This window comes from Silurus aristotelis (assembly GCF_946808225.1).
Source record: "Silurus aristotelis genome assembly, chromosome: 9".
Classification (NCBI taxonomy): domain Eukaryota; kingdom Metazoa; phylum Chordata; class Actinopteri; order Siluriformes; family Siluridae; genus Silurus; species Silurus aristotelis.
This window is the reverse complement of record NC_139582.1, coordinates 11862223-11875272: the sequence shown is the minus strand read 5'-3', so window position 1 is coordinate 11875272 and position 13050 is coordinate 11862223. Positions and strand designations below refer to the sequence as shown.

General features: G+C 39.9%; 1 protein-coding gene across 1 annotated transcript; it reads right to left on the bottom strand.

Moving 5' to 3' along the window:
* Nucleotides 1-583: 583 nt before the first annotated feature.
* Nucleotides 584-4115, bottom strand: hrh3 (histamine receptor H3). The gene is made up of 3 exons (XM_083551466.1): nucleotides 3670-4115; nucleotides 2783-2949; nucleotides 584-2274 (listed from the first exon to the last, which is right to left on the bottom strand). Exons 1-3 carry the CDS (start codon nucleotides 4016-4018, stop codon nucleotides 1357-1359), a joined length of 1434 nt encoding a protein of 477 aa, XP_083407592.1. The 5' UTR covers nucleotides 4019-4115; the 3' UTR covers nucleotides 584-1356.
* Nucleotides 4116-13050: the final 8935 nt, after the last annotated feature.

Genomic DNA, 13050 nt, shown 5'->3' with positions numbered 1-13050 from the left:
TCATACAATACTGCAATTTTTCTTTCTCCCTCCTTTTTTTCCCCCTCCAGAGCCTTATTTTCTCAAATAGCCCTTCATTTTCTGGACATGACATTTTGTCCTTTTATGAGCAAAGCACTTGATGATTTAATTAAATTCCACCACATCAGCAAGCAAAACTGCTCATCTGATTGAGCTCGACTTTGGTGTAATCTAAAAGGTTTTGATTGCCATGTGGAAAAAAAACGTTCCAAACCAAATATAAAAAAAGAGGATACATGCTGTAAACTATTTTTGATTGTTCTATTTTTTCATGCACCACCCACAATTTGACTGCAGTCTAAACAAAAATCTGAGACTGGAGAAAGTTACACTTGTGGATGTTGAAGATCATGGATAAAGACAGCATTTTGACTTTTAAGAGACCAGTACAGATGAACCTTGAACAATCTGGTCAAAAACCATGAGTCTACATTTTTTAAGTCATCATTTATCCATTAATTTCCCAAATAATATCTTTTTGTAGCAGTTTGAAATCATTTTACCGTGTACAAGCTCTCTGATTAAAACATAATCCCAAAGATTTACAAAATACTCCATGCAGTTTTATTACAATTCACTGTTTAATCAGTCAGTGGAGAGAAATACATTTCCATTCATTTTCATTTGACAGGTCGTGTGAAAAAATTGCAATTTTTTTAAAGACAAAATAAACATGACATTTTGTTTGGTTCCACAAATTTTCTTTTTCTATAACAAGTAACATGATAAAATGGTCAGATTCTTTGGATGATTATAATAATAGGATAATAATTTTGGGGGTGGAGGGGGTCCTAAACAATATACAAATATTTATACATGTAATACACACATGAGATACTCATGAACATCTTGAGAATCCTTTTCTCAAGAAGAAACATGCACTTAACTGGAACTTTAGGGTTATGGCTTTAGTAATATTTTCTTTTTGGTGGGCTTTTTCTATTTACTCCCTAATCTTAACTGTAGAATTTGTTAATGCTCCCCTCTGAGTGTGTTGGACTGTCTGGTGACTGTGCACAAGCTGTATGTTACGTTGGTATGTTATGTGATGCTCTAGTTGCTCCATATTCTCCAGTTGTAATGTTGCATCAATTACTGGCTCCCGATGCCTGTAGTACTGCTTAAATTGAAACCACGTTGAGGCTTTTCATGCTCACCCAAAAACCTCAAAAAACAACATGAAAGATACACAAGACTGGGTTTACAGTACTTTAATCAGTACTACAGTTTCTTTTTTTATTACACCAACCCAATACTGATAGAGATTACTTAAACACCCTGACACGAACATCATCAGCACAAATGAACACCTCAAAGATCTCAGTCCTGCATGTGTTAGTATTTTTGGTCCATGTACTGTGGCTGGATCTTTATTTTACTCGGACACAACAGTTTACTGAAAGCCCTCCTAAAGCTGGTGTGGCAGAGCGGATAAAGCACAGGATTGATGGAGGAATTAATCCACAGGAGCCAAAAGGAGATCTCGTACAGGTAGTGCTGAACACACTGGCCGTGACACGCAGCACGGATGATCATCAGGAGTGTGTACGGAGCCCAGCAAAGGCCAAACACACACACAATCACAGCCAGAGATTTGGCCACCTTTTTGTCCCTGGAGAGGCGAAATCGGCTAGCGAGACTCGAGGAAATGTCAGCTCGGCTTCTGTGCGACAGGCATGCATTTTCAGCACAATTAAAACCCGTCTCGTTCACCACATCTCCAACCTGAAGAGGTGGAAGATCTGGAATTGCACTCATTCTCCTCTTTGTTGTCCGTCCGGTATTTTCAGAATCAGTTCCTGACACTGTAGCGTTGGACAACCGACAACACCGTGACCTAGAGTTTGAGTTTTCAACAACACTGCTCTCTTCAGCTGGCCTCACAAAAAATACACGCTGAACGTCGGCAGTGCAGAACGGCTTGGCTTCTCTGGTTCTCCCGTTCCTGAGGTGCACGCAGGTGGAACGCTCTTCTCTGAGCACACAGCGGTTCCGGATATTAATGTAGATGCTGAGGTTAAAATAGGTTACACTTATAAAAGGTGTGAAGAATTCGACAGTAGAGGCGGTCATCAGGAAGTACCAATTGAAGTAGAACTCTGCGTAGCATTCGCCATGAGGAACCACACTCTTCCCAGCAATGTGCTCCCAGCTGATGATTGCTGGTCCATAAAGGAGAAAAGCAGCCAACCAGACGCACAACATCTTCAGCACGGCCTCACGGGTCACACCCTTCTGGCAGCGGTAGCTCACCTAAAACAGAAAACTTATCTTGTTAATCCATTACCACCATGCAGCCTTCCATTCTTTATAGACAAAACCTTAATGGCTCCCCCTCGTGGAACCCTCCAGGTATAACCCTTAACCATCCCAAACATATTTTAAGAATGCAGAATTGTTTGCTCCAAAAAAGTCAAATTAATTTGTGATTTAAAAATAAGCCCATAGAAGAACCTTTAAAAAAATTCCTATAGCTATATATATATGGATATATATATAGCTATATATATATATATATCTCAGTGTGGTGTCTAAGAACCATTGGTGTTTCTGAGACACCACATTTTCTAACATGCAATTTAATGAAATTATGATAGATGTTTAATCCTAAATCTGGATGGATGTAAAGAATAAAAGATTTAAAATCTTGAATAAATTAGAATGAGAACGATTGTCTGGCAGTTTTTTTCATTTTTCTAATTTCAAGCATCAAAACCACTTTGCAGCTTTTCATCTAGTAGCAGGAAAGAAAGCAACTTACAGCTCTGGTAACAGAGAGGAACCTGTCGAAGCTGATAAGCACAATGTTGAAGACTGATGCTGTACACAGCATGTAGTCCACCACTAACCACAGCTTACACAGACCTCTGCCCAGCCTCCACTCCCCAGTCAAAACGTAGGGAATATACACCGGGATACAAAACCCACCTACAGATACAAATACAGAGGGAAACATGCAGATTATCTGCATGTTTTTGGAACTGACAGATTTTTATACGTTTTTTTCATTTTTCTTTTTCATTGTACTTTTTATCTTTCTAAATGAAAAACCCCTAATAGAGTTACATATTAAACTTTTGAGTGGTTCAACAATTCCAAAATCATAATCTGTGCTAGTTTCAGATGCATGTACAACATGACAACAGACTATTCATCTTTTTTTTTTTTTAAAGATTGCAAGTAGAACCTCTTCTGAGATGTAAAAAAAAAAATCAGTCTTTTTAGGTTAAATCTTTAAAATAGATAATTTCTTTACTAAAATCTGGCAATAGCTTCAATCTATAAATGTATGTCCTGTTATGTCATCATAAATACATACAATATAAATATATAGCATTGCGTTTATTAATCAACAAATCAGTTTATCTGATTGTTTTTTTTTTTTCATTTAGTATATGCAAGAATAATTTAATGATAAAAGTAACTTTAACAGACATGAAATGTTCATGCACAGTGCATTTTCTGATCTTTTCTATTATTCTGCCCGTTTTAAACAATGACATGTTGCTGTTTTGGTCTCCCACGTGCAATTTTGACGCATGAAATACAGCACGTCTCTAAAATCACGTTCAAATCCAAGCATGAATCCAGCACACAGGTGTTTATTTTTTTTCTCCAGAGCGTGCGATACAGTATCCAGTCACTCACCGACCAGAAAGTCCGCAATGGCCAGATTGAGGAAGAAAAAGTTGCCTTGTGTGCGCAAACTTTTCTCCACCACGAACGCCAGGATGACGAGCGCGTTCCCGAGCACGGTAGCGAACACTAGGAGCGTCATGAGCGCGGTGACGAGCACCGCGGAGCTCTGCGAGAACTGGCCGTAGGACTGCGCGCGCCTTCTGTGCTCCAGCGCGTCCACGGTACCGTTGACTCTGTCGGGCGCGGACCAGTTGGAAAGCAGCAGCGCGAGCGGCGCGTCCGCGGAAGGCTTCCACGCGGAGGACATGGGCGTCGGGAGCCCGAAACTGTGACCCACGGCGAACAGTGAGGACTGCATGCTGCTGAGGCAGAGTCAGAGGTAGGAGGTAGAGGCATGGGCAACGTGCCGGACACGCGCGTGCGGTGTGCGCCGGGGTTCACTGCGTAACTGAAGTGGAGACGCAGCGCGCGCTGATTTATACCGGGCACTTAGAGAGACGCTCATTGGTTGCACATCATTCAACTCAGGGATGGGCTCAGGGACATTAACCCTTACTGTAGAGACGGTGAAGACATGATCTCTGTTTTTCAAATCCCATGCATAAACAGCTTTCCGGTATCAACTCAACAAACAGAATTTTCGTTTGTTCTGATTTATATCATCCCCCTCAAAAAATATACTTTTTTTTTCCCTCTTTTAACAACACAAAATACAGAAAGATTTATGAACCGTATTCAGATTGCAATAGATAACCTGAACAAGTTATTACCTGACCTATTCTGAACACCCTGGTACTCCCTGGTTAAATGTGTGTATCTAGAATTTTATCAAAGGTTTGTAGACAAATTGTATCACAATCACAATTTCTAAATACATTTTGGCATCCCTGTTTTTAATCATGAGCTCCGGTTAATGTATTGAGTTTGCATAGCTCAGAGCATCATACCACCACTGGCTTGCCTTCTTTCCAAAGTGTATCCTGGTGTCATACCCCCACCTTCCATTTTTAAATGGTCCATTGTATTAAATTTCAGCAGTAGAGAGGAATCAGCATTGGCAATCTCCAGTTATGTAGCAAGCTGTAATGAAAGGTGTACTGAAACTTATTAGATCAGATTCAACTTTATTGTCAATGTGCACAGTACATGTGCATGTACTATCAGAGCCAGGCTTTACTTTTCCAGTAATTTGTGCTTCAGGAGCTCTTCTATGAGACTGAGCTAGATGAACTAGCCTTCACTCCCTCTATGCATCAGAATGCCTTAGGAGGCTTTGACCCTGCCACCAGTTCACCAGTTGTCCTTCATTGGATCACTTTTAGTACATATTAACCACCGTATTTTGGTGACACCTAAAAAGACCTGTCATGTTGTGTGTAAAAAATATCTTTAAAATCTAACATCAGAGTTTTGTATAAATCAGAGCTGTACATGTAGCTCATGGTGATCACGGAAAGATCAGAAACAGTGTGATTAATATGATGTGGCAGGCAATATTTGTCCCTTATTGATCAGCCTGAACTGAAAATCAGCTCATGTGAGTGAAGATAACTGATGGTTTATTGTGCAGCCAATAGTGACATACTGCTCAGTTGCTGAGATGTTTTATTTATTTATTTATTTATTTTTTATACTTCCTGTTAGACGTGTTGTTGCATGTGTTTGTGCAGTTGCTCTGCTTGTGACAGTTAATAACATTTCTGGTCTCCTGCATACAAATGCCTTCATGCATTTCATTTAAATTAGAGATTCATCACAATTCAACAACAGTAGCGACATTGCAAATTTCATATTGTGGGTAAAAATCAACAATTATTTGCTGAGACTGTGTGAAAATTAATTTGACATCACAAAGATGAAGTGCATAAAATTGGCATTATGAAAGGACAAGCTAGTTACAAGAAATATTCAAGAAATATGTACCAGTACACAGTTCTTCACTGAATAACTCAACGTGTGAACTGAAACAATGAAGTTTTATGTAAATGCCTTTCAGCATTAATTCACAATCAGAGGTGTTCCAGCAAGCAATCGAACAAATCTTTACAGGCTTCTCATGTGCCATAATTATTGATGATATAAATGCTGGTAGGAAGGGAGAGAATCACGAAAGGTCAAACTGAAACTGAACCCCCACACAAATGCAAATTCAGGTTTAAAGAAATCAGTTATGTGGGTCATCTGTTCATGGAACATGGACTAAAACCTGATCCTTTTTGCTGGCAGTAGTCTTCACCTCTTAAATTCTTATCCACATGTATGGGAAAAGCAGTCGTAGTAGGGATGGACAATCGACCTTGTTACTATTGTGAGTAAAAACTGCTCCCACACTTTTACAACTTAAGCTGCACAAATTCAAACTGACACTCACCTAAAAGAGAAAAGCAGTTCTGTCGGACACACTCTCACATGCTCCCTGGAAAATAATAACACTTCACTTAGGAGGATGAATCTGAAGTGTTGACAGTCTGGCTGATCTCTCCCAACCTTAAACAAGAGCTCAGAGACTTCATGCCAAAAAAAACCCCAGCGCTCTGCAAAATCATTCAACCTGTGAAGCATGAATGACCAAAGAGAATAAAAATGGACACTTGGAAGATGAAGCCACTAAATGTAGAGCATGTGATGTTGCCGTTAACAAGATATTTAAAACAATGTGAAGTCTTGAGGCATATCCAATGCCCTGAATCCTCATCAACAGAAGGAGACACAGAGTTCACCTCCATGACATCCAACTACCATGGGCTGTAGAACACATCTTGAACATCTTAAGACCAAAATCAAAGACAAGCTAAAAGAATCAAATCATGCTTTCCTGTACATAAGTCTCAAGTGGTCCAGCTGCAAACATCAAAAGGCTTTGACGAGATTGGAGTAATAAAGAACTACTTGTCAACCCCATTGTGGAGTCTGAAGGTAAAGTGTACAGGTGGAATCATCAACATTCTGTCTTGAAGAAGGATTTCCTGAAATACATAAAAGACAAACTGAATGTGAGAATATACCTTCAGATCCCAAAACAGATTCAAGCAATGACACTGACTAACAGTGCAGTGCATGTTGAACACATCATAACTGATCATAACAACCATTCTAAAGCCACTAGATATTTTAAAATTCCAAACCCAATCCTAAGAATGATGTTTAAGTACACTGATCAATCATAACATTAGAACCACTAACATGTGAAGGTAATAACTGATTATTTTGTTATAATGGTATCTGTCAAGGGTTTGGATATATAAGGCAATTAATGAACAATCATTCGGGAAGCTGATGTGTTGGAAGCAGGTCAAATGGGCTCAGAGTGACTTTTACAATTAGTTTCTTTGTGATTTGTGGCTAGATGAGATTTCCTAATGACAGGAAAAATAGTAAATAGTAAAATTCTACTGATTTTATTAGCACTTGACTATTTTACTCATATTGAACATGGGGTCAAAGAAGCACTATTCCCAATACAAAGATACATGTATTTAAAAAGCCAAAAACAATTGTGAGGTTTTATTTTCTAAAATACAAATCAAACTGAGCTCAAGACCAACACAGCAGCCTCTTCAACAGCAACATCGCCACTTCTGCAGCAAAATGCAACTGTCAAATTAAATATAGTGGAGTAAAATGTACATATAATGAATCATAAATGTAGTCGAGTAGAAAGTAAACATTGCTTATAATCAATAAAAAAAAGTGTAGTAACAGAAAATGGAAGGTTTTGTATGGTGTTCATAGTATGCAGTGGTTATTGAATGTGGGGTTAAAATAGTGACCTGGAAACAGGGTCATACTTGCTGAATTCATTGATGCTCTTAGGAATTCTGACCATTAAATTATACATTTTTAGTTTATGTAAAAGATATAAGAAAGAAAATGGAAATGTGGAAATAATTAAACGTATTATTTTGGAAGAAGGTATAAAATTATGGAAAGGGAATGTATGTAATGTCGATATCTGATGACTTAATATATATGTGTGTGTGTGTGTGTGTGTGTGTGTTAGTTTGTATCCTAGCAGTTATTAAAAATCTTTGGTCTCCTATATACAAATGCCTCCATACAAATCAATCTAGTTTTGATCTAGTATTTTATAATCACTGATCACTGATTCTGTTTTAAATTTTACTATATGTTTTGGGAATGATGACTATGCAAAAAAATAAATAAATAAATAAATAAGACTGTTTAAAAAGTATTTGCTAGTCATGTATCTAGCCCAATGAAAATTATACACATTGTGATGTACAGTGGTGTGAATTCTTATTTTGTTTGTCACACTTAAATGGTTCAGATCATCAAACTAATTTAAATATTAGTAAAAGATAACACAAGTGAACACAACATGCAGTTTTTAAATGAAGGATCTATTATTAAAGGAAAACTAAATCCAAAACTACATGGCCATGTGTAAAAAAAAGTGTTTGCCCCTAAAACTAATAACTGTTTGGGCCACCCTTAGCAACAACAACTGCAATCAAGCGCTTGCTATAACTTGCAATGAGTCTGTTACAGCGCTGTGGAGGAATTTTGTTCCACTTATCTATGCAGAATTGTTGTAAATCAGGGTTCACGAGCATGTACCGCCTTTTTAAGGTCATGCCACAGCATCTCAATAGGATTCAGGTCAAAACTTTGACTAGGCCACTCTAAAAAAACTTTCTTTTCGGCTTCTCCCGTTAGGGGGCGCCACAGCGGATCCTCCGCACGTTTGATTTGGCACATGTTTTACGCTGGATGCCCTTCCTAACGCAACCCTCCCCAATTTATCCGGGCTTGGGACCGGCACTAAGAGTGGCTGGGGATGGTTCCCTGACCGGGAATCGAACCCGGGTCGCAGCGGTGGGAGCGCTGCATCTTAACCACTAGACCACCAGGGGACCTACTAGGCCACTCTAAAGTCTTCATTTTGGTTTTCTTCAGCCGTTTAGATGTGGATTTGCTGGTGTGTTTTGGATCATTGTCCTGTTTAAAAAAATGTATTGATTGTGAACAGGTGTGGAAGTAATCAGGCCTGGGTGTGGCTAGAGAAATTGAACTCAGGTGTGATAAACCACAGTTTTAACAAACACTTTTTCACACAGGGCCATGTAGGATTTTGTTTTCCCTCAATAAAAAAAACCCTTCATTTAAAAACTGCATGTTGTGTTCACTTGTGTTATCTTTTACTAATATTTAAATTAGTTTGATGATCTGAAACATTAAAATGTGAAAAACATGCAAAATATTAATTTTTTTGCGCACTCGTTTTCCTTCCAGTTTTCAATAATAATAGAGTTCAGATATTTGCCTTATTTCAGAAGTGGCTATATTTTGTAAAAATATATATATAAAATCAAGAACTCTTTGTCTGTTTTTTTTTTTTGGAGAGACGTTTTGAAAGCAAGAAAATGAGTCAGAGTCTTTGGCGAGCTCATTCAGTATCAGAGTTGATTTGTATTTGCATCAGTTTGTCTATAACACAATGCAACATGGTGACTAATTTCTAGAACAGTCTCCAAAAGTATCTAAAGTGACTGACACTAGATTCATTATGAATTAAATTACAGCCTCACTCTTAAAGGTGACCTTTCGGCCAGTTTATAATTGGACATGTGTGCAGCTTTAATTAATTCTCTATTATGCAAAATATGTCTCTCATTACCACAATGCTAATGGCTGAAGCTGCAGTATTTAATTTTCTACACACTGTTCTATTCGATATAACCCAGAGCACATGTTCATGCCATGCGTCCTCTAGGTTCCATATAGTCCAAGACGGAGCATTCTTTAAGACCAAATGCAAATATGTTCTCTTTTATAGCATGCTGATTTAATTTTTCACGTCAGAGTACCAGCAAACTGACAGATAAGGAGTTTATATTCATTCTTTTTTTTTTTTATCTGAGAATGAAAGCTGGAGAAGGATGAGCGAATCAATTTAAATTGTGTGTGTCACAATTCATAAAGATGATCTCAGGGAAGGATTGTCAGGTATAATGAGGCGCCTCATGTCAAATGGACAGCTCTGACTGCGGCTCGTCCACTTCACTGCTCCTTGGCAGTGTTCAGACACAAGGCTTGAGTCTGAGTCAAGTTTGTACAACTGAAAGCACACATGCAGATTTAATACTTTGATCCATAAAATCTGATTTTGGTTCTGTGATGCGTAAATGTGGTTCAGTTGGACAGACTACGTCGTCTTATCCTGGATGTACAGTGGGTACGGAAAGTATTCAGACCCCTTTAAATTTTCACTCTTTGTTATATTGCAGCCATTTGCTAAAATAATTTAAATTCATTTCTTTTCCTTATTAATGTACACACAGCTCCCCATATTGACAGAAAAACACTGAATTGTTGACATTTTTGCAGATTTATTAAAAAAGAAAAACTAAAATATCACATGGTCCTAAGTATTCAGACCCTTTGCTGTGACACTCATATATTTAACTCAGGTGCTTTCCATTTCTTCTGATCATCCTTGAGATGGTTCTACACCTTTATTTGAGTCCAGCTGTGTTTGTTTATACTGATTGGACTTGATTAGGAAAGCCACACACCTGTCTATATAAGACCTTCCAAATCACAATGCATGTCAGAGCAAATGAGAATCATGAGGTCAAAGTAACTGCCTGAGGAGCTCAGACGGAAGCCTCTCCTCAGTGCAAGACACATGAAAACCTGCATGGAGTTTGCTAAAAAACACCTGAAGGACTCCAAGATGGTGAGAAATAAGATTCTCTGTTCTGATGAGACCAAAATTTTAACTTTTTGGCTTTAATTCTAAGCGGTATGTGTGGAGAAAACCAGGCACTGCTCATCACCTGTCCAATACAGTCCCAACAGTGAAGCATGGTGGTGGCAGCATCATGCTGTGGGGGCGTTTTTCAGCTGCAGGGACAGGAAAACTGGTTGCAATTGAGGGAAAGATGAATGCGGCCAAGTACAGGGTTATCCTGGACAAAAACCTTCTCCAGAGTGCTCTGGACCTCAGATTGGGCCGAAGGTTTACCTTCCAACAAGACAATGACCCTAAGCACACAGCTAAAATAACGAAGGAGTGGCTTCACAACAACTCCGTGACTGTTCATGAATGGCCCAGCCAGAGCCCTGACTTAAACCCAAGTGAGCATCTCTGGAGAGACCTAAAAATGGCTGTCCACCAACGTTTACCATCCAACCTGACAAAACTGGAGAGGATCTGCAAGGAGGAATGGCAGAGGATCCCCAAATCCAGGTGTGAAAAACTTGTTGCATCTTTCCCAAAAAGACTCCTGGCTGTATTAGATCAATAGGGTGCTTCTACTAAATACTGAGCAAAGGGTCTGAATACTTAGGACAATGTGATATTTCAGTTTTTCTTTTTTAATAAATCTGCAACAATGTCAACAATTCTGTGTTTTTCTGTCAATAAAGAAGGCTATGTGTATATTAATGAGGAAGAAAAATCAACTTAAATGATTTAGCAAATGGCTGCAATATAACAAAGAGTGAAAAATGTAAGGGGGTCTGAATACTTTCTGTACCCACTATATATAGTGCCTTATTTAATTGTCTGTTTTACTTATCTTCTTCTTCTTCTTTCGGCTGCTCCCATTAGGGGTCGCCACAGCGGATCATCTGTCTCCATACCACCCTGTCCTCTATATCTGCCTCTTTTACACCAACTGCCTGCATGTCTTCCCTCACCACATCCATGAACCTCCTCCTTGGCCTTCCTCTTTTCCTCCTACCTGGTGGCTCCATCTTCAGCATTTTTCTACCAATATAATTCATGTCCCTCCTCTGCACATGTCCAAACCATCTCAATCTCGCCTCCCTCACCTTGTCACCAAAACATCCTACATGTGCTGTCCCTCTAATAAACTCATTTCTAATCTTGTCCATCCTCGTCACTCCCAACGAAAACCTCAACATCTTCAGCTCTGCTACCTCCAGCTCCACCTCCTGTTTTTTACTCAATGCCACTGTCTCTAATCCATACAACATCGCAGGTCTCACCACAGTCCTATAAACTTTCCCTTTCATTCTTGCAGATACTCTTCTATCACAAATCACTCCTGTCACTCTTCTCCACCCACTCCACCCTGCCTGCACTCTTTTCTTTACTTCCCTAACACACTCTCCATTACTTTGCACTGTTGACCCCAGGTACCTGAACTCCTCCACCTTCTCCACCTCTTCTCCCTGCAACCGCATCACTCCACTGCCCTCCCTCTCATTCACACACATGTACTCTGTCTTACTCCTACTGACTTTTATTCCCCTTCTCTCCAGCGCATATCTCCACCTCTCCAGGCTCTTCTCAACCTGCTCTCTACTCTCACCACAAATCACAATATCATCTGCAAACATCATAGTCCAGGGAGACTCCTGTCTGACCTCGTCCGTCAACCTGTCCATCACCACTGCAAACAGGAAAGGGCTCAGGGCCGATCCTTGATGCAGTCCAACCTTCACCCTGAACCAGTCTGTCGTACCTACTGCACACTTTACTGCCGTCACACTGTCCTCATACATGTCCTGCACCACCCTCACATACTTCTCTGACACACCTGACTTCCTCATACAATACCACAACTCCTCTCTCGGCACCCTGTCGTACGCTTTCTCTAAATCCACAAATACACAATGCAGCTCCTTCTGTCCTTCTCTATACTTCTCCATCAACATCCTCAAAGCAAATAAGGCATCTGTGGTGCTCTTCCTCGGCATGAAACCATACTGTTGCTCACAGATGGTCACCTCTTCTCTTAGCCTGGCTTCCACTACTCTTTCCCATAACTTCATGGTGTGACTGATCAACTTAATTCCCCTGTAGTTACTGCAGGTCTGCACATCTCCCTTATGCTTAAAGATCGGTACCAGCACACTCCTTCTCCATTCCTCAGGCATCCTCTCCCCTTCCAGAATCCTGTTAAACAATCTGGTTAAAAACTCCACTGCTATCTCTCCTAAACATCTCCACGCTTCTACCGGTATGTCATCTGGTCCAACCGACTTTCCATTCTTCATCCTCTTAATCGCTGCTCTCACTTCCTCCTTACTAATCCTATCTACATCCTGCTTCACCAACTCCACATCCTCCAACCTTCTCTCTCTCTGATTTTCCTCATTCATCAGCTGCTCAAAATACTCCCTCCATCTTCTTAACACACTCTCCTCACTAGTCAACACATTTCCCTCTCCATCCTTTATTGCTCTAACTTGCAGTACATCCTTCCCAGCTCGGTCCCTCTGCCTGACCAATCGGTATAAATCCTTTTCCCCTTCCTTAGTGTCCAACCTCTTATACAGCTCCTCATATGCCTTTTCCTTGGCTTTCGCCACATCCCTTTTAACCTGCTGCCGCATCTCCTTGTACTCCTGCCTACTCTTCTCATCACTCTGTCGATCCCACTTCTGTTTTGCCAA

What these genes read in the sequence shown, in the direction of transcription:
- hrh3 (XM_083551466.1), bottom strand. Translation starts at nt 4,018, where the DNA reads ATGCAGTCCTCACTGTTCGCCGTGGGTCACAGTTTCGGGCTCCCGACG. An exon ending in CATTGCGGACTTTCTGGTCG is followed by an intron (nt 2,950 to 3,669) that starts GTGAGTGACTGG and finishes TTGTATCTGTAG; the next exon opens with GTGGGTTTTGTATCCCGGTG. An exon ending in TCCTCTCTGTTACCAGAGCT is followed by an intron (nt 2,275 to 2,782) that starts GTAAGTTGCTTT and finishes TTTCTGTTTTAG; the next exon opens with GTGAGCTACCGCTGCCAGAA.